Source organism: Notamacropus eugenii, chromosome 4 (assembly GCF_028372415.1).
Source record: "Notamacropus eugenii isolate mMacEug1 chromosome 4, mMacEug1.pri_v2, whole genome shotgun sequence".
Lineage (NCBI taxonomy): Eukaryota > Metazoa > Chordata > Mammalia > Diprotodontia > Macropodidae > Notamacropus > Notamacropus eugenii.
In genome coordinates, this window is record NC_092875.1 from 276953685 (window position 1) to 276976155 (window position 22471).

Below are 22471 nucleotides of genomic sequence, written 5' to 3' on the forward strand. Positions count from 1 at the left end.
AAATATCTTACAGGGTTCTTATGGAGGCACAAATGAGCTATGCCTACTCTCTCAGTAATCTTATCAACTCCTATGGATTTAACTACCATCTCTAGGTAACTGACTTCCAGATATATGTTCAGTCCCAAGCTCTACCCCTAAGCTTCAGTCTCAATAAATGATTGCTTATTGGATGTTTCAAACTGTATGTCCATTCTTGTGAGCTCCTTGAGAGCAGGAACTTTTTCGGGATTGGGAGTTTGGGGGGGAAGGAGTACTGCTTTTCTTTGTATGCCCTGATGCTTAGGTAAAGTGCCTGGCACATAGTAGTCACTTAATAAATGCTTGTTGACTGACTAAATGGTACAAAATTGAATTCATTGCCTTTCCCCTTAAATTTTTTCCTTTAAGAGACTTCCCTATTTCTGTCAAAAGCATTTCCAGTTTTCCAGTCTCTTGGGTTCATAATGTCAACACCCCTTCATATACTTTTTTATTTCAGGCAAATTGGACTGCTTTCCACTCCCTTTGTCCTTTTTAAGTTCTTCTAACTCTAACTCATCATAACTCTTCATGCCTGGAAGAGACTCCTCCCCATCCTACTTCAACCCCATCCGTTTCAGTTGAAATCCCTTCCTTTAAGTTGTAGGTCAGGTGTTACCTTCTTCCTGAAGCCTTCCTAGATCCCTAAATTAAGTCTAGTCTGATAAGGCCTTTGATGAAAACAGATTGGCCAGGCTTATGACTCTTCGACTGTTCCCCTTAAGGCATGAATTACAGTCTCTTTTGGAGAAGGATGAACCAGATTCCAAAGAGATTTATGCCTCCGGGCAAACTATATTTAGACACTACCCTTGTGGATATATATAATCTTCATGGTTATGCAAGCAATTTATCTCTCCTCAAATCTCAGACTATTTCTGTACCACCACGCTACATCTTACTGTTATTTGTGTATTTATTTTTTTCCCCTCTACCCTTCTAAACTATAAGCTTTTTAATGGCAGGTAGTATGCCTTAATCTCTGTATCTTGTTGGAGCAGCTGGGTGGTGCAGTGGATAGAGTACCAGTGCATGAGTCAGAAGGACCTGAGTTCAAGTCTCACCTGTGTGACCTTGGGCGAGTCACTTAACTCCAATTGCCTCATCCTGGGTCATCTCCAGTCATCCTGATGAATATCTGGTCACTCAAAACAAAGTCAAGTGCAAGTCACGTCTTTATTTCTCTGATGGCATGGTCTTCTTTGGTAACAAAGGAGGAACACACACACAATTCAACTAGTACAGTGCCTTGCAGATAGAAAACATTTAAAAAAGAAAACATACTTGTTGATTAAAATTTTAAAATCAGTTTAATTAAAATTCAAAAAATGTAAACCCATTGAGAGTTGGGTTTCTTTGATTCTTTTTACTGGTACCTCCAGAGCCTAGTACAGTGTTTCGCACATCCATGTATCTAGACCTATCTCCTCAAAAATAATGTTTATGCTGGACAAAAATGATTGCTTTATTATTACCAGAAGCTAGAAACTATCTCTGGAATGGGTCCCTGCTTCCAGTATGGGAGCGTGTGCCTTGAAACCAGTTGAGGGGCTCTTTCTGTAATAGATATGTACGTATACACATATATATGTATATACACCCCACATACATACATCATGTATCTATAGCCGATTGCATTTTAACGTAATTGGCTACTTCTGTAACACAAATATTGCTCTGCGGAGTCCCTAGGCTTTACCCTACTGGTAAGTGTTACGGACCCTGCTCCAGAAGGTGAAAGCAGTTGTTACAGTATCAAACACCGAAGTCTGGACGTCCCGGCTCCTCGGCCCCTCTTAGCCGAGCTGGGCAGGAGCCCCGAGGGGGCGGGGCCCGGAGGCAGGTGGGGTGACGTCAGGGTTTGCGGGGTGTCCCCGCAGCCATCCTAGGAAGGAGCAAGCGTGTACTACGCTTCCCTCCCACCCACCCCGGGAAAAAGTAGGGAGCCGGAGCCCGACCCCGGGCCAGCTCCTCCAGCGCGGTGGAAGGGGAGGCGCGGCGGCGGGAGCAGGTGCGTCCTCGCCGGGTGGCGGCGGTTGCCCGGGTAACACGCTCCCCGGAAGTCCCCGGAGCCTCGAGGAGAGCGAGCCGGACCCGCGGCTGCACTGGTCCCAGCGGAAGATGGCGGAGGGCGGGGCAGCTCGCCCGGGCGAGGACCGGGAGGAGGAAACCGCGGCCACCCCGGCCTCGGCCCCGCCGACCCCGGGTGGGCATCGCCAGGAGAAGAGGCCTTCGGGGTCGCGGGCTGGGCCCAGGCCTCCCACCGCCCGCGATTTGCAGGTAGGGAAGGAAAGGAACGGCGGGGGCAGCCTGGGCGGAGCCGGGCCCAGCAGGGGGTCGGGGCCCGAGAGGAGGGGGGAGCGCTCCCGCCCATTCTCCGCACCTCCCCCACCAGCTGGTGCCCTGGGCGCCTCGTGCGGGAGGGGCTCGAGCTCTGAGGTCCCCAGCCCCGGGAGCCCCTCCCCGGCTCCCGCAGAAAAGAGGGCCCTGGTGGAGGAGTGGGCAACGGAGGAACGAGCGAGGGAGGCCGGGCCGGGGTCTCCGCTGGCTCCCCGAGCCTTTCCCGTGGTCACCGCGGGAAGGAGCCGCGTGTCTGGATGCACGAGGGTCAGTGGAAGTTAAAACTTGGTGGAGATTCGCTCCCGGACCTTATGGCCCTTCCCCTTCCTCCTCCTCCACTCCCAGCCTGTTTTCTCTCTGTCGAAACCCTGTTAGCACTCCTCTTTTGCAACGTCCGGGCTCTCTGGTGTTGTACACATCTTACCAGAAGAAAGCCATCGTGTAAAAGACGTTCACCCAGAAGCATGGCTACTTAAAAGAAATTCTCGTTTCCCTGCAGCCCTGGACTGTTTTAAAGAGCACAGATTTTAATAAATGTTTTATCTAGGAAAAGATAGCCTTTTGTTTCTTCCATCTTAATAGTGGTGGTTGTGACTTAACCCCTTTTCCTCGAGAGGCTGTTGAGTGGGTAGCCTGATCAATCAGCAAACATTTATTAAGTGTCCGCAGTGTGGCAGGCAGTGCTGGGGATACAAAATGTCTAAAGAGGGTTCCTGCGCTCAAAGAACTCACAACGTAGTGGAAGAGACGAACAAATACGGACGAACAAGCTATATGTAGGAAAAATAGAAAATAATTAAAAGAAGGAAGGCATTAGAATTCAGAAGGGTTGGAAAAGGCTTCCTGTAGAAGAAGATGAGACCCAAAGGAAGCCAGGAAAGGCAGTAGGCAGAAAAGTAGTGGACAGAGGTGGTAACTTTTGGTCAGGAAGATCTGAGTTCAAAGCTCACACTACTGAAATTCATTAGCTCAGTGACAGTCTTTGAGCCTCTATAGATCTTTTCACTATGCTGATAAATTTAGAAACGAAGTGAAAATATAAACAGTTGAAAAAAACATGGTTGTGCTGGAAAACATCCGAGAGAGAGAAACAATTTGATATAATAGATTGTTACATATACATGCCGTGTCCAGGAAAGCTCACACTCTAGTAAATTTCAATGCTTTACCTGCTGTGCCAGGCAAATACTAGTAAACACATGGGTATGTTTTCCATCCTTGAAAATCTGTATCATAGGAAAGAACATTCAGTCAAGGTCACTAAGCCATTTTAGAAATAGCTACAGTTTTTAAGTAAAAAAAAGGTTTAATTGATCTCATTAATATATATAATATGCATGTTTTCAACTCATCCAGCCCTTCTCGTCCCATGCAATTCTAATTACATCCTGTCATAAACCTGTCTTAGAGCATCTATCCAACTCATTGAAGATTCACAGTTATTGCCTGCCTTCACTATGATTGTCACACTTACTTTGCAAATAATACATTTCTTACAATCCCTGAATGATATCTTTTACACCATTCCTTGTGTAATTTTACATTCCTTTGCTTAATTAAAAATATTTTATTGATGCATTTCATGTTTTTTACACCACAAGCACTCCTCAAATAACCTTTTCTCCTCCATAATACTTTATTAAAAAATTAAGCATAACTGATTTAGCAACCAGGCCTCACATCATAAAGAGAATGTAGTATTCTGTACACATAGTCTACCAACTCCAAGAAAGAGGATCTTCCAACATCAGTTCTCAGTGAATAATGTTTGTTGCAGTATCTAGTCTGAATTACATTGTCTTCATTTACATTATGATTGTTCCTTTTACATTATATTCTCCTTGCATTATAATCATTTCTTTGTTCTGTATCTGTTCTTTGAAGTTTTCCCCGGTTTCTCTGAATTCCTCATATTCATTCTTTACAGCTCAGTAATATTTTAATAGTATTCAAATACGACAGTACATCCAGCTGTTCTTTCCATTGCCCTTTGGGCCACTCACAATTTTGATTCTTTGAAATTTATGATATTCTATGATTTATAGCTATATAGCATAGTATCAAACTAGAGTTTAGTAACTATTCTATTAGAGAATATCCTTTTTTAAAAATTTATTTTTGTGTCAAGAAACAGTTTTTCATTAAGGATACTGTATAATTTCCCAGAGGCATTCTTTTCTTCCTTCCATTGTATGGAAGATTGATTAGAGTAGGGAGACCCTTGAGTCAGATAAATTAGGAAGACATTGCAATGAGGTCCTGAACTAAAGTGCTGGCTGTGTGAATGGCAAGAAAGACATAAGTGGAAGCTCTTTTGTGGAGGTAGAAAAATAAGATTTGTCAGCTGGCTGGATATGGTGGGTGAGAAGGAGAGGGAGAAGTCAAGATTATGACCTTTAGAGAAAAGAAGGATGGTGGTACCTTCTCTAAAAATAGAGACACTTGGTAGAGATACATACAGGTTGCGGGGGGAGAGGAGGAAGATGATAAGTTCTGGTCTTTTTATGGAGTTTGGGACATCTATTTTGAAATATTCAACCAGCAGTTGATTATATTAGACTTATTGATATATGAGTCATCTGCATAGAGATGTTAATTAAAGTCTAGGGAGCTGATGAGGTCACTAAGGGAGAGTTTAGAAAAAGAAGAGTGAACTCAGGGATAATAAATGTAAAGTGAATCAGTGAGACACAGATGATAAGGAGACTGAGAAGGGAGCTAGTTGAATTGGTAGGAGAACGAAGAGAGCACTGTCATGAAAACCTAGAGAAGGTGGTCATCAAATCTTGCAGAGCAATCTAGAAGGATGAAGACTGAGAGAAGAACATAAAATGTGAGACTAAAGAAATGGTTATTAACTTTGGAAAAAGTAGTTTTGGTTGAGTGATGAGGTCATAAACCAAACTGCCAAAGGTTGAGAAATGAGTTAAAAGAAAGGAAATAGAGACTAATTTTAATAATGTATTATTAAATTCTTGTTGCATGATTGTTAAGGTATCAGTTTAATTTATGTGTATCCCAAAGCGGAACATTCCACTTTAAAATATATCTAATTACTAGAAATTGTACTGTTATATTAAATCTAAATCTGCCTGCTTTTAATTTCTACCTGTTACTTCTACTTTTGCCATCTGGGCCAAAACAGATTTAAGCCTAATCCCTCTTCCTGGGGACAACCATTCATATTGAAGAAGGCTGTCACATCCCCCACATCTTTTCTTCTTGTGGCTAAATTTCTTCTGTTCTTTCAACCAGGCATCTTATGGCATAATTTTAAGACTATTTGTCAGCCTTTTTGCCTCCTAAACATTCTCCAGCTGATCAATTTCTAATTAAAATGTGATGCCCAGGACTGAATATGATACTCTAGATGTGTTCTGATGAGGAAAGAGTGTCAGCAGCATTCATTTGGTAGTGGACGTCCTTCACATGGCTACTCAGTTTTCTTAATGTACCATATTGTAAAACCTTACAATGCAATGTGATTCCATTATGCTATAAACATAGTTATGTTACTCAATTTATTTTTATTTTACAAACTTGACACTTTGCAGTTATATCTCAAAAGTATTTATGGGAACTTGCTATTTAAACAGTCTTTGTGGCGAAATATTTTTCAAGCAAAGAAACTTTCTGTTCACTTCCTAATTTATTTTCTAAGTTCCAATTTTGGGGGTATTGTGTTTTGTTTAAGCAGGACACAGCAATTTACCAAGTCTCCATCATACTTAATATAGTATGTATATTATATATATACACATAATATAGTATGTATATAGTATAGTAGCTTAAATTTTTTTTTCTTTTAAGACTGTGTTTTGCCTAAATTTTGACTTCATCACTTTTAAATTGCCATTACTTTCTAATGACATAAAATGAAAGTGATTTAATCCAGGAATCTGATTCACTGTGGGAAACTACAATAAAGGAGCTCAGACTTTGAATTCAAGTGCTTCCTTAAGTGTTTAGTACAGTTTTAGTAATAATGAATAGTCTACTTGGATTGCTTTCCAACCTCCAGCACTGCAGAGGTAAGGGGGTAGAGGGAATTGGGGTTCAAGATATTTCTACTGGATTAAATGTTCTTTGAATAGATTTTTGGATTAGTTTTATCCAATCTATTATTATTAGATATCTGTATCTCTGTATATTTTGTTGTCATTTCAGTTGGGTCTGACTCTTTGTGACCCCATTTGGGGTTTTCTTGGCAAAGATACCAAAATGATTTGCCATTTCCTTCTCGATCTCATTTTGCAGATGAGGACAGAGACATACAGGGTTAAGTGACTTGCCCAGGGTCACACAGCTAGTAAGTCCGAGGCTGAGTTTGTACTCAGGTCCTCTTGACTACAGTAGGGTGAACACTCTATCCAGTGCACCAGCTAGCTGCCATATTATCATTACCATTTCCTATTGGACATTTTAAATTGGCTATGCTGGAGACTCTCAAATTCATTTAAAACTGAATTCATCCTCCCCCCCCCCAAAAAAAAAAAAAAACCTGTCCTCTCTTACAAACTTTCTTATTTGTCAAAGGCACTACCATCTTTCAATCAGGTTCATAATTTCAGCATTTTCTTCAATTCTTCACTCTCCCTCACCCATTTGGAACCTTTCTTGCTAACTAACTAGCTGTGTGAATTAGGGTAAGTCATCTGTGGGCCTCAGTTTCTTCCCCTGTTAAATAAGGAAGTCCAAGTAGATCTCTAAGTCTTCTCCCAGCACCAGAGTTCTATTTTCAGTTTCTTTTTTATATTTGTGTGTATACACACACGTATACATATATTTATATATATACACGTATGTATGTATACATACATGTATATACACATATGTACACACATATAGAAAACCTTTTGGAGTTTCAGTTTCAAAAACAAATTTATCTTTCCACTTGTAAATATTTGGATCCATTCACTCTACAAATATTTGTTAAGCAGTGACTGTGTACCTACTTTGCCAGGTGCTAGGGCTGCAATGATGAAAAAAATGACATAGTCCCTTTGTGCAAAGAATCTATTTTATGTTTGGTTGGAAGAGAAGTAAGAGATGTACATAGGTGAGTATTATACATGGTGTTGGAAATGGTAGGGGCAAAGGAGAGGTAAAGACGAAATGCGCTAGGAAAATTAGAAGAGGTAAGGAACACTTTTACCCGGGAGAATAAGGAGCCTACCCTTTCCATCCTCTGCTGTTCAGCCCAACTAGCCTTTTTGCTCATTGTCTCACAGGATCACATCTTCCACCTCCATGCCTTTGCCCTAGCTGTCCTCCACTCTTAGAATTCATTTTCTCCTGACTTCTGACTTTTAAAGTCCTTACAAGTTTCCTTCCAGGCTCAGCTCAAGCATCCTCAAATTACATTTATTTTGTATGTGTTTATAGGTACATGCTGGTTTCGCCAATAGAATGTGAGCTCCTTGAAGGCAGGTGTAGTTTTATTTTTTGCCTTTTATCCTCAGTGTCTGGTTCATGATAAATGCTTAATAACTGCTCGTTGACTGATTGAATTAGAATAAGGTGAAATAGGACTAGTAAATTAAGTGATAGCCAGATGGGGAGGTACTTAAATGTCTGCCAGGCTAAGAGGTTTCTGTTTGGTCTTATTAACTCAGGAACTTTGGAAGATTTTTTGAGCATAGGAGTACATAGTCAGATTCATACCATAGGAAGTTTCTTATTTTGGCAGCATTGTGAAAGAAAGGAGAAAAATTGAAGGAAGAGAGATCAGTTAGGAGTCTACTATAGCTATTTTAAGTTGAACTAGGCTATACTTTTGTGGTGAGATGGTGGTATGTTAGTTATAACTACATGTGTTATTAAATTCTTAATTACTTTCTTAAACTTAAATATAAGTGATACAGTATGATTAGTAAATAAAGCATAAGGAATTTGAACAATATAGTGTTACTACACTTCAGTAATTTAATAGCTTAGTTAAATGATTTTATAGAATTTAAGAAAAAAATTAAAATCTAGGAAAAAAATTTACAAAGGCATTTAAGGGAGTAAAAAGTTGTTTAATTTAATAAAAAGTATTATTCTTGCTTTTAGTGTTTGGAAACATTAAACAGAAAAATGAATATAATAGAATTTTTATAATTTTTTTCCTCATGGTCTATTCCTAAACTAACCCATTCAATAGTAATTCTATTTATATATTAAAGAAAAATGTCCCTTTCCTCCTTTATATAAATAGCATCAAGTATTCATGTTCTGATTGAAAAGGAACCTTTACCACTTCATTAGCAATACATATTTGCGTTTGTGTGTGTGTGTTTGACTTTTTACTTGACCAGAAGTTTTTTTTCTAGTGCTCCATATTTTTACAAGCCTTTTCTGTCTTGTAGTTGGCCTTAGCAGAATTATATGAAGATGAAGTTAAGTGCAGATCATCGTTTCAATCTGACAAACCCAAAGCTAAAGTATTTAAAAGCCCAAGAACACCACCTCAAAGGTAAGTGTTCTTTAAGTTCTGTGATCTTTTATTATTAATCATAAGTTTAGAGATTTAAACTAGAAAAAAATAACTTCAAATCACTTTTCACTATAGTATAATGAACATGAGTCATTCTCGTACCTTAAATTTTTGCATATGTTTTAACATTATTTCCTATAGGCAAAATATTTTTTCATTGTTTGTTTTAATCCGTTCAGTAATCCCTTTTCCTTTTGATATCAATCAATCAACATTTATTGAGCATCTTCTATGTGCCCAGCACTGTAAGTAGCATGAACACTTGACTCCCTCGCCTTCCTGCTTATTCCTAATATCGTTCTTGTTCTGGGATTGCTCCCTCCTTGTTGCTCTGATTTTGTTTTCTCTTCACTTGATGTGTATAGCTCATATTGATTTACTCTACTTAAGCCTCATTCAGTAGTTAACTCAAAAATATTGCTGTGGTTTTTAATTCCCCTGTGGTAATGTAATTGAGGGAACCCTTTCTTTCCACATTTGAAAAGTATACTTGTCAATTACAGCATGTATTACCCATACTGCATGAACAGTCAGGTGCCACAAAAGAGATAAGTAGTCCCCAAAGCCTCAGGAATAGCAGTTTTCCTAGACTCCTGTCCCTGCTTCCAGACTGGTCCTTGCAACATTAATCAAGGTTGTGACTCTGTGGAGAAGGGACCCCCAAAACAACTGACAGGTTAGCTGAAGCAGCAAAGCTCCTAAGTGCCAAGTGGATCAAACCACCTTCACCACCACATCCTCTCAGATTGTGATGAAAATAACCTAGTATCATAAGTCCAAGAGCCTCATAAATAGCAGTGCTCATCTTGAGACCACCCTTCCTCCCACTTGACCTCTGCAAATATGATTAAAGGTAGCCATCATTTTGGAAAAAGATCTCAATATCTCTACTAGCACCAACACCAGTTTCTAGTTAACTTCCACGAACACATAAGGAAGACCCCTGAGATCATCAGTACCATCTTGACCATCTGCCCTACTTCAAGCCTAACCCTTCCTTGCTGAGAGTTCTGTCCACTTGCAGTCTGCCCTTTATTGTAAGTATTTGGGGGAAATTTTCTTATCTGATTTCCTGAAATATCTTCTTTTCATTGTAGCATGGTGCTATAGAATGAGTGTTAATTTTGGAGTAAGTATCTACAGTGAGAATATCTGTAGTATCTATCTCCTTCAAAGGGTTGTTGTAATGAGAGATAATATGAAAATATATAGATCCTAGAGGAGAGATCCTGAACCCCTCTATTAAGGCACTGAGGACAAGCAGTCCCAACTAAAATTGAGTTTGGCCCTCATCTTGGTCCTTATCTTATGAATTGTAAAAACTTCATCCTATCTCATGGAGATCAGGCCCTTAGAACAAGATGAGCCCCCCCCCACTGCCATGCCTGAGACCCATCCTCTACACCCACACTCCAGAATTTTATCTCTTCCATGTTGTCCTATTTGTGAACAAGAATAAAGTAATTTGAAACAAGGTATTTTACCTTAACAAAAAGCTCCGAAAATATTATCCCATCATAATTTCAGAAACTATATGAGCTACTCGGCTGTCTTTTTAGTGCTGAAGAAGAGGCAGAACTATAGTAACTGTAGAAATAGCTTTTATTTTCAGTGCTGCTTCTTCAGGGTCATCAATTTCTTCATGGAAGCCATGGCCCCTGAAGCAGGAAAAGACTTTTTATGTGGCTCATGTAACCAAACCAGACCCCTGAGTAAGTGAGAAGAGAAGTCTCCCCTTAAAGCTCAGAGTAGAATAGTTCCTGAATTAATAATAGTGCCATATTTTACCTATCTAGGACTGTCTGCTAAAATAGTAAGAGAAGCATGATTGAATTAGAAATACAATTAGTGAGTAAGGAGGAATCTTATCTTTATTACCTTTAAATATAGCTCAACTTTAACACTAGGAACTGTGGAAGTAACCAGAACTCTTAACACTAGAAGAGAACCTTATTTGGACATCAGCCTAGATAGCCGTCATCAACCTTGGTTACAGGGACAGAAATACCCTAGTATTTGACCCCAGATTGGTCTTCCAGGAGAATGGTTAGATGGTAACCATAGTTCCTTGCCCAGGCCACTTACATGGGACTGTAATTGTCAAGTACTAAGAATGGAAAAAATATAAGAAGAGTTAGAAAAATAAATCAGTTAACTCTCTGTGATTTGGAAATAAATGCATAAATGAAGCCTCTGATCACTGCAGTCATATACCCAATTCTCATAGTAACACCTTGGAATTGTAAGAGGGTAAAGAGAACCTAGTCTGTCATACTCTGGCTCTAAACGAGAGGGCAGCTCAAGAGACTACCTTTCATTTTTCTGACCAGTTAGAATTCCTCTCTGACTGCCACATAGACACAGAGTTGTTCTTTCTACTTAAACGGACTGTGGATCCCTTTTTGGAGTTACATGATTTCCCTTGTACAGCACAGATGAACTCATGGATCCACCTTTGACCATCTGTGGCATAGAAGATATGGTATCTTTATAGCCAGTACCCATTTAAGGGATGAGGTGCTAATGACTATACCCCCTTGTCAGTTTGAGGCATGTAGACATTTCTGTGATGACTAAATGGATGTTTCTCAGGCTGTGAGCATGGTCAGATTCTCCTACATGGCTACTTCCCTCCCTATTTTGGAAATACTTTATTTGTTTATTATATTGTCCTGGAAACGCAAGGGGTGTGGGAGTAGAATAAAGATGAACCTGGGCCTGCCTCAACATTGATTAAGTTTCTAGAAACAGATTTCCTCAGACATGGGACCATGTAGGCCAATGTGTTTCCGTACCTCACCTTCCCACTCTCCACTTTCCCATCTCCATCTGGAGGTTCTGTGCAGTAGGATTCCTAGGGCCCAGCTAGGTCTTATTACCTCCCTTTGTACTGTGTCCTCCATTAGGTGAGAGATTGAATATTCTTCTACACTAGAGATGCAATAAAGAAATCTCGGTATATTTACTTCGTCAGGTTGTTCTAAAAAAAAGACAATGTATTGAAAGTGTTTTTCCGGCCTTAAAGTGCTATTTATGTAAATGTCAGAAGCTAATTATTACTTTTTTTCCCAAAAGTCTCAGTAATTCTTAAATTTTCCTCTTTTCTCTGTTTTTTAGAATTGGCACATTTGTATGTGCAGCTTTCACATCTCTATCTAGTGGGTTGATTTCCTGGGCTTATTTTTCCTGCTCCCTCTGTTATGCCTTCCATTCTAGTCTTCAGTGAAATAGTTTGTGTTTTGGGTTTTTTTTAGTAAATCTATTGTCCAAAGTTTTATTAATCATACTCCATTTTGTTTTTATTGTCTCATATTTTTGCTGATTTCACTTTAAATTCTTTTTCTTTTTCTGTTTTTTTTAGAGAACACTTTAACTCTGCTTTGGTGTTATTGTTGATGTTTCAGATATTTTTTCTACATTTTTGCTTCCATTTTTTTTTCTGGTATGAGGTGTGGGTGTGGGTGTGTTTATGTGCAAACCTGTGATTTCATTAGAGCATAGCTTCTGACATGTGAACATCAGTAATGCAGAGGAAGAATTCTTATTGGTCAAGAAGACTAAGAAATTTAGTCACTTTGCCATGGTTAAACAGATTGTTTATGTCAAAGGTAGGATTTGAACTCACATCTTTTTTATTCCAAGGTTGACCTTCTATCCATTATACCATACTGCTTCATTTCTTTTAATCCATACTGTTTATTTTTTTTCATCATAACAAAACTTTTGTTTGCTTATTTTGATCTTTCTCTTCCCCTCCCCTCCCCAAAGTACACTCTTAAAGTAAAATGGCCAGTGTTATGCAGTTTTTAGGTTTCTCTGTGAACACAGAGGAAAAAAATTTAGATTGGAATATGAATGCAGCCTTTTTTAGTGGGAGAAGAGTTTCAAGTAGATTTCTTGAGTCTTGTTCCGCTCACAACACACAGTTTTGCTCAAAAAACTTTCCTGAAGCTTACCTTCTGTGGTGTTTTTCAGAAGCTCCTTGGTAACAAATAAATTAATGAATTTTGGAGAAAAGAAAGAAAATAAGGAAAACTATTGTCACATTATTATCACTAAAATATTAATGTTTTCATTGAGAAAGGTGTTTTGTACTATTAATAAAATGAAAGAATATTTTTAAATGAAAAAATGTTTCTGCTAAATGTATTTCAATGTCAAACATGTGGCTGTAAATTTCTTGAACCCTGTAGTTATAATATCCCCGTTGTGTGTGTGGATTGAAGTTATATATCAGACAGCTCTGCAAATTCTCATGTTAGTGATAGTGGTATACCAACACTACCTCCCCTAATAATGTGTTGGATGCAAGAATCTGTTTGCTAGATCCCTATTAGTTCCCAGAACAGATATTCCATGCCCCATGCCTTCACATTCAGCACATCACCACCATCCTCAAAAAGACTCCCTTTCCCAGAGAGAGAGGTCTACATCTACCCCAAATGTCCATATGGTCAGCACTACCATGCCAGTCGGAGTATAGAAGATGTCATCGAAGTCTCAGTGAATCAGCCTCTGTGAATTTAGCTCTGTCCAGTAGTACAAACAACCTGAGTCCAACTGGCTGGTCTCAGTTCAAAACCCCTGTTCCAGCACACAAAGAAAGAGCCCCAGAATCCAGTACACAAAAGGGAAAAAAATTAGGCCACATGGATAGAGAGATTCAAGTTATTACAGAGAAATAGAAGCCAGTGAAGTCATGCTATCAATCAGAATAGGGTCAGGTTCGTTTGGGACAGAGTACAAGAGTAAATGGCACAGAGACGTTGCTGTGAAGCTAGTAAAGGTCATTGATCCAACCCCAGAGCAGTTTTAGGCTTTCAGGAACAAATGACCATCATAATGTTAACAATTCTGTTATTCATGGGCTATATGACTAAAGATAACCTGATAGTTGTGACACAGTGGTATCAGGGGAGCAGTCCTTAAAAATATCCCCTTGTCCAGGAGACCAAACTTCAAATGTCCATGTCCAGTTGCCATAGAATTAGTGTACAAAACCTCTGTTTCTCATCATGGTAGCTTTTAATTTTTTAAATATGGATTTTTATTAATATTTTGTTTTTAAATGATCTACATTTCCCTAATGCACAGTCCTACCCAGAGAACCATACCTTGTTAAGAAGAATAACAAGCCACCAGTACATCCAGAAAGGCTTCTATGCTCACAGTCCCCTACTTCCACAAAGAATTAAGCAATGCCTTCTCATCTCTTTGTGGCTAACTTTGATCATTATAATTTTTTAATATGAATTTTTGCTGTTATATTGTTTCAGCATTCCCAATACGTTCCTCTCACATCCCTTTATGTAGAGGGAAATAAGATCTTGCAAAACTAAACAACATATCAGGAAAAGTCCAATATCTTATACAGTATCATATATAAGGTCTCCCTACTTGTGCAAAGGAACAAAGGAAGGTAAATTCTCCTTTCTCTTAGTTAGAGCCAAGCTTGGTCATTATAATTTTACAGCATTCAGTTTCAGTTCCTTCCTATTGCATTATTGTAGTTGCCTGTATCTGTTGCGTATGTTGTTGTTGCATGTTTCCTGGATCTGCTTACTTCACTTGGTATCTGTTCGTGTAATAATAATGACCACAATTGCTAGCGTTTCATATGATGCTATGTTCCAGATGCTGTGCTAAGCACTTGACAATTCTCTCCTTTGGTCCTTTCAACAGTCTTTGCAGGTAGGTGCTGTTATCCCTCTTTTACAGACCAGGAAACGAAGGCACCTAGGTCAGGTGTCTTACAGTCACACAGCTAGCTAGTAAGTGTCTGAGGCTAAATTGGAATTCCGGTCTTCCAAATTCCAAGCCCAGTGCATATTGCACTACAGCAACCTCTAAGTGTCATAAATATGTCGTAAGTTCATATGTAAGTCTCATCATGCTTCTCTGTAGGACCACTTAACAGTACAGTAATACTCATAACATTCATGTATAACAGTTTATTTAGCCATTTCCTGGAAGATAGGCATCTGTTTGGTTTCCAGTTAAATTACCCCATGAATTTCATTCATTTCAGTTTAGTGGACATTTATTAAGGACTGTCTATACGCAGAGCACTTTGCTAGACACTAGGGAAGATGTAAAGACAAAACGGGGCCTGTGTTCATGGAGCCTGAAATTTCATAGGTAGGGACAATACAGAGATTATAACCACCTGAAACACTTAGTGCATTGGGCTCTGTTTTTGTGTGTCTTATTTAAGACTAAAGCGCGGAAGATCATCTCTTGACTGGAGGGATCAGAGAAGATTTCTTGGAGGAAATGGCATTTATTCTGAGGTTTAGACAGTGAGAGACTATTCCAAAGATCAGGACAGCATGCGCAAAAGTATGGAAGTCAGAAAGTGAGTGTCAGGGTGGGTAACCATCCTTTTTGGGTGGATCATAGGATTAATTATACAGAATGTGATTTTATACAAATGAAAGTTATTTGACATAATAAAGCAAATGACAAAATGAACATGTTTGAAAAAAAATTGGGAGTCCATTGGAAGGGAAGGGCTCAGAAGTTCATGCAAATTCTTCTGCTTCATGATGATTCTGAAGAAGTTCCAGGGGACTGCTTGTGGTACTCTAAAAGCTGGGCCTATAAAGGCCTATCCAATAGAAATTATCATGATTTCTATAGTCTTCCAATAGGAGAACTATAAGGAAGGCATTGGAATTTAAGATACAGTAAGTCCTGAATAATTCGAGTAATTTTTAACTTTTACATTCTCTACTTTTTGAAGATACAAATTACCAAAAAAAAAAAGTATCATAGATTCAGTTAAAAGTAGCAATTTCTGAAATATTGCTTAGAATCAGTATACATATAGCCTAATCTGTTATAAGGGAAATAGATTTTTTAGAATATAATTGCCATGCTCAAGCCTTTGGTTTTATTTAACTCCACCTCTGACCTCTGATCATCTCCCTCTATTAGAGTGTTAAGCAATTTTTTAAAAAAAGAAAAAGAGTTGACCCCCAAAGCTTTTATAATTAGAATCACTCAAATATTCCAAATAATTACGTTTGGCCACTGTTTTTATGTATTCACTTGACAAATTATGTATTTTGACACTTCCTTTTGAATAATGCTTTAGTTTCAGATTTTTATATTTTTGTGATTATGTCTACATGGAACTAATGAGTCAAATGCTTTGGTCAAAAAAAGTTTTGTTTTTGATGCTCTATGTACAGCAGCCAGAAAATGTGTGTGTTAATTTGTGTGTGGATGTGTATGAAGTTCTGTAGTCCTACGTTACAGAACTCTGCAGTATCTGAGTTTAAGCTACTTCAAGTAGAAATCTTATCTTTTTGAACCAAATAAGAGTTGTGCCTCTTTTCTGTATGAAGTGTATCTTTATGGCTCTGTGGTCTCATTGATGCCAGCAGTCTTTCTAACAGTGCAGCTTGGAGCCTGTCATCTGTGCCAACCCCATGCTCCTTCCCCCATTTTAAAGATGAGCAAACTCAGATTCCAAATGATGATAAGACTTGGTCCAGATCACCTCAGAGAAAAGCTGAATTTCCTTGCATGTTAAAGATAATTGTTTACGTAATTTTTAAAATGTGTGCACATTTATTAATGTGTGTATGCTATGTTCCTGACACACAGAAATCTTAATTTTGAGAATCAGCAAAAATAACAATTATAATAAGTGAAATTTATGCGATACTTTTAACATTTCTAAAAAGCTTTACATATATTATTTCATTTGGACCTACTGGCAGGCTTATGTGGTAGGTACTACAGATGTTAGTAAACCCCATTTTCCAGATGAGGATATTGTGGCTCAAAGATGTTAAGTGACTAGCCATTGGTTGTACAGCTGTTAAGTGTCAGAGATGGGATATAATAGTAATAATAAAAATAGCTAGCATTTATATGGCATTTACAGTGTGCTAGGCACTATGCTAAGCACTTTATAGTTACTATCTCATTTGATCCTCACAGCAACCCTGGCAGGTCGGTGGGATAATTATTGCCATTTTACAGATGAGGAAGACTGGGCAAACAGGTTAGGTGACTTGCTCAGGGTCATAGAGTTAGTGAGTGCCAGAGATGGGATATAAATACAGATCTTTTGACTTCCAAGTCTAGTCCTCTATCCACTGTACTGCATGAAAAATACTTCACCCAGACTTCCCTGACTTCTGGCTAGATGACCAACTATAAGAAATCATTAACTTCAAAGAAACAGGGATTGTACCAAATAGGAAAAAGCAGTAGTAGCAAAAAGCAAAGAACTTTATTATGGATACCATAGAGGGGAAAAAACAACAGAGGTTGATAAACAAGAAAAACGGCAAACAAATTAGGAAAGAAATCATTAAAATAAAATGCTCTAGTGTGAAAGAATAAGTGCAAGAAATCTCGGGTGCACAGGAAATTGTTTATAATAAATTATGACTATCAGGGTGAAAGAAATGAAAGATCTTGAAGAAACCAAAAAAGGCAAGGGAAAGAGTAGAGTGAACAATAAGAGAGAACCTCTCCAAAACAGTCAATTTCCTGAAAGAAGAAAACAGTTGATATGAAATTTAAAATATGCAGAGAGGGAAAGAAAAATTTAAGGAACAAAACTGGAAGATACAACTGGAAGAATGAATGCATGACTGTAGAGGGCACTACCGTCCTTGGTCCATCATGCTTACAATCTCGGAGTCATCCTGGATTCCTCACTCTCACCCCACCCAGAACCAATCTGTTGCTGAGTCCTGTTGATACCACTTTTGCAGCATTTCCCCAATCCTCCCTCTTCTCTCCTTCACTGACACCTCAGTCCTGCATTGCTGCAACATCCTACTGGTGGATTTGCCTGCTTCAAGCCTCTCCATAAACTCCGGTGACTTCCTCGTTCCTGTAGGAGCAAATACAAAGTGCTGTGTTTGGTATCCAAAGCCCTACAGAACCTTGTTCCCCTTTACCTTTCCAGGTCTTCTTACTTAATCCCCAGAATGTACTTTTCAGTCTAGTGATGTTGGCCTTCTGGGCTTTCCGTGGACAAGATACTCCACCTCTCAGCTCTAGACATTTTCTCTAGATGTCCTCCATGCCTTGAATGCTCTCCCTCATCAGCTCCAACTACTAACTTCTCTGGCTTCCTTAAACGCCCAACTAAAATCCCATTTTTACAGGAAGCCTTCCTTTTTAATTTCAGCACCTGCAGTTACTTCTGTTTGTCTTGTATATAGCCTGCTCTCTATATATTTGTTTGCATGTTGTCTCCTTTAGAGTATAAGTTCCTTGAGGGCAGAGGACTGTCTTTTGCCCTTTTGTGTCCTCTGTACTTAGCACAGTGCTGGCACATAGTGAGTTTTAATATTGATTGATTGACAACATCTTATAATCCAAGAAAACTAAGCTCAGTGGTAAGCTGATAATAAAGATTATTGAGAAACAGTGTGGTCAGTGTTCAGGAATAGTTACTGTCAAGTCACATAAAATGATTGCTTGTTTGCCAGAAATCAAAAGGAAAGAATTGTAATATATTCTGAAAAGCAAAAATCAGTTTCATCCCCAAATAATTTAGGCTATATATCTAAGTTGAGTCATCAAAGAAGAAGAAGTGCAGTTTCAAAGAGGAATTTCAGTCTTTTATTTAGAATTAATAAACTGATAGGAGCAAAGCATTAGACAAACTCTTCAAACAATAACCAGAAAGAAAAACCATAAAACTAAATGAATGTAGTTTTCAAAATACGTAATGAAGTCAATATTTGAGTGTTTTTTTGAAATTTTCATAGCTTAAGGGCAATTCTAAAAAACCAAAATTGCATATTTAGACAAAGAGGGTCAGAAGAAAAGGGAGAAGAAAGGAAGAATTTAATTCACCTTTCTTTAACTAGAAGCTAAATTCCCTCATTAGTGAATCAATATTTTGTGAGGCCTAATACACAAAAAGGGATTTTATAGTTTCTGTCTCCTACCACATCTTAGTTGATGTAATCACAGATGATGAGACATTAATGTTGTAATATGGTACTAGTACCTGGTCGTCAGTTTCATAGTAATAATAATTTTCTCTAAGTCAAAGTTGTGAGTAATTTTGGTGACAGCCATCTGCCAAAACAGAACTTGACCCCTGACCTGATCTTGGAAGTGGGAGGAAGAGATTTCTTTTTCACACCCACCCCTCATTGGCCATGGTTTCTGCATTCCAGAAATAAAGATAACATCCAGTAGTTGGAGGATCGGCTTCAAAAAGTCTGAGGCAAAGACACGCTCTCCTGACAGCCGGGGTGGGGGGGGAAGGGGTTGGGGCGAAGTGTGGGTGTGGGTATGGGGGTGTGTGTGTGTAGGCAATAACCTGACAGCATGATGAGGAACAAGCAAGAGAAGGGACATCGAGGCCCTGTAGTAGTATTGGAATTATGAATTGCCTTGGCCTCAAGCGTTCTCTGTGTATGCCCAATATTTCCACAGATACTACACATGTTTTGGGGAGAGTATATCCCACTCTTCCAGGGGGAAGATTTGGGGGAGAATGTTTCATTACTACTTCTCTTCTTGTGATATCTTAGTAAAAAATTTACTAAGACCAAATTGTGTCTCCTGGCTGATTGTTTATGGGAAGCTCTGGCTCATGAACTATAGTCTTGGGAGTTTACCTTGAACCTGAGGTTAGTAGCACTTTTTTGGGGACCAATCTACCAATGTTAGTTTGGATTGGGGGAGCATACCAGAGAGGTTTGCTGTATCCAGAAAGTCAGATGGTGGAGATAACCTGAGACTTGCCAAGGCAGAGTATGAGAAATGGCAGTATCTGGGGTGTGGGTGGGGGTTGGGCACTTCAGTATTGGAGCACAGTGTACGTAGGTTAATAGGTCCACTACTGAATCAAGACTGAAAAAGAGCTGCAGTATTAGACTGGGCCAACGGGGAGGAATGGAAGGACTCGAGATCATTGTGAGGACAAAGAATGAGTTTAGGAGGATTGCGCCAAAGGGAGAGAGAGAAGGATATTTTAGAGTTCAGTATTTTGGAGATAACGTAGTAATAGATGACATTTCTGGGTAACAGTTACCCTGAAGATGACACACCAACTATGGGTGATGGAAGTGAAATGAAGAGATGCAATGAATGTTCAGAAATGATATACCAGGATACTCAAGATCAAAGAGTTGAGCATCAGCATTGAAATTTTGAAATCTCCAAGTGGCAAAGCAGGCAGAACAAGGATCAGAACTCTGATAAAAGTGAGAACATGAGTCTGAAAGGATAAGAAGTTGTAAATATTTCATACCTTTTCAATAAAATATTGACCTTTTTCCTTTTTTGATTTAATGTCTTTTTCTGGTTCCTCAGACAGGTATAGTCTTGAATTTAATTTAATCTTTAAATCTTGTCTTGGTGTTAAACTCTCAGTTTGTTTCTGATAATCTGAATTCTTGCTTTGGCTTCCATAACTTTCTTAACATATTTTTACATGTCTGCATACACAGTGCCTCTTTAACATCAAACATCTGAATAAAAGCAAAAAAAAGCTATACTACTGAATATATTGCATAATTTTACCATCCGTTTGTGCCCTCTGTCAGCTCTCTACCCATTGAGTAAACTCAGAAAAGAATTCATTCGTTGTTCTTGTTATTTTCCTTACAGTCTTTAATAAACATTATCGTACATTACAAAGCTCCAAGAAAATCAGTGAAATGACTCTCCTTTTATGGAGGGATTGGTTATAGGTTAACATTTGATAATGTTATGCAAAATTAGGTGTTTTGATTAAAATGTGATTTACTTCCATTGTTAATAGTTTCTAACCATAGACAATATTTAAAGGTTATATTCAGGTGAACATGAGTACAGTGGGCTCCATATATCAGGACCTTCAAACACAACTGGAAAAATTGTGAACGAACTTTTCAAAGAGGCAAAGGAACATGGAGCAGTTCCTCTGAATGAAACCACAAGAGCTTCAGGTGATGGTAACAAATCTAAAGTAAGTGACACATACCATGTTTTCATTTAGAACTTAACTGAAATCTAGAAGTTACAAGATTTGCATTTTGATTACTTGCTCCACTTTTGTAATCTTTGTGCGTTGTAATGTAGGATCTTTATACTTATTTATTTCTTTTTTTATTCTTATAGATATTTAAAAGTTGATTTTGTTCAGATTGTCTCCAGTGGTTTCATAATTATTGAGAATGGGACATCATGGGCATTTCAAAGAGGAATACTTGTTATCTTCATGCTTGTATAATTTATATGATCCAAATGAAGCTTAAGTTTTAGTTTTCAGTTCACTACTAACAATCACACTGAAATATTCTATTAAGAGTTTTAAATAATTTCTTGTCAGTGTTGAAGAATAGCTAATGGAATTATGTGGTCTCAAGAAGATAATATTTAATATTAATCAGTAACCATTTTGAAGAATATGAATTATGAATATAAGATGGATGAATTCATTATGCATGCCATGTTTTTAGCTCATAAACGAAATTACCTTAAATTAGAAAAACTACAGATATAGCTGCAGATATATCTACAGATATGTCATACTCAAAAGTATTAAGTATGAGTTCAGTGCCTGTTCCCCAATATAATATGTACAACCACATGTAAAATTGAAGCTTTTCCTGTGGTATCTCCTTAAAATTTGATTGGGGTATTTATTCCTTATACCATTACTTTTAAAGTTTTTGTGATGAATTTAATTTGATGTACCATACATTTAATAAATGTCAGTGTTTACTCCATTCCCTTTTCTGTATTTAAGATTGTTTAAACTGAATCATCAGCTTTTAAGTCTCTTGGTTTTTCCTCCACAGAAAAATTAACTTATTGCTTTAGTTCTTTATACCACAGGGCCTCTGGTCTAATATTAAGCCTCCTTATTAATTAGATAAATAAGCCTAATTACAGATAATCTAGTTTTTAAATGGTTGTGTTAATTAACATTGAAACTAAATGAAATTTTAGCTTACACATTAATTTTTTTAGTCATTTTCGGGTGGTGGATATCGATTGGGTGACTCCTCTCGAAAGAGATCAGAATATGTCTATGGAGAAAATCAACTACAAGATGTAAGTGAAATATTTGAAATTTACAAATTTTTAAAAATTGACTTCTAGTTATCAGTATCTTACGGTTTAAGGAATATCGTGATTGTACTTCAGACGGAAGTTTTTTTGTTTGGTTGGGGGTTTTAGGGTTTTTTATATGTTTAAGAATGTTTATAGTAGTTTTCAGTTGTTCACAGGGTCTTAGAATCGTAGCTTTAGAGCTGGAAGAGATATTGTTGTTCCTCTTGTCACTAGAGCATTTCATTCCCTGTCATTTTACAGAAGAGGAAACAGGCCAAGGAGGATTAGTGACTCGCTAAAAGTCGTACTGGGAATAAGTGGAAAAGTTAGAATTTGGAACTTAGGCCTTTTTCTACAAACCTAGTACACTTTTCACTACATTACACTCTTCCTATAAAGCTTTATTTTGAATCCTTACCACTAACTCAGTCTCATTCTTCTTTAAATTGTTCAAAGTAAAATTTATAACTAAAAATAAACTTTAAACTGTGTACTCTGCAGGTCTGTTATTTATTCATTATTGATTGGGTCCAGTTTAAATAAGGCTTAAATAAGCACATCATAATCTCAGGCTGCCTGTTGATAGTGAGGTCCTTTTTT

The 22471-nt window shown here is 38.1% G+C and overlaps 1 protein-coding gene and 1 pseudogene across 3 annotated transcripts in view; both read left to right on the top strand.

Moving 5' to 3' along the window:
* Positions 1-1573: 1573 nt before the first annotated feature.
* Positions 1574-22471, top strand: part of UBXN2B (UBX domain protein 2B) — a 46229-nt gene continuing 25331 nt past the window's right edge. For 2 of the 3 annotated variants that reach the window (XM_072604640.1, XM_072604639.1), the window contains exons 1-4: positions 1574-2301; positions 8712-8818; positions 20621-20780; positions 21788-21871. In XM_072604640.1, coding sequence (XP_072460741.1) covers positions 2143-2301; positions 8712-8818; positions 20621-20780; positions 21788-21871 — 510 coding nt within the window. In that variant the 5' untranslated portion in view covers positions 1574-2142. The remainder of the gene's footprint in view (positions 2302-8711; positions 8819-20620; positions 20781-21787; positions 21872-22471) is intronic. The other variant, XM_072604638.1, reaches the window with a different exon arrangement.
* LOC140501261 (RAF proto-oncogene serine/threonine-protein kinase pseudogene) lies at positions 8827-19071 on the top strand (annotated as a pseudogene).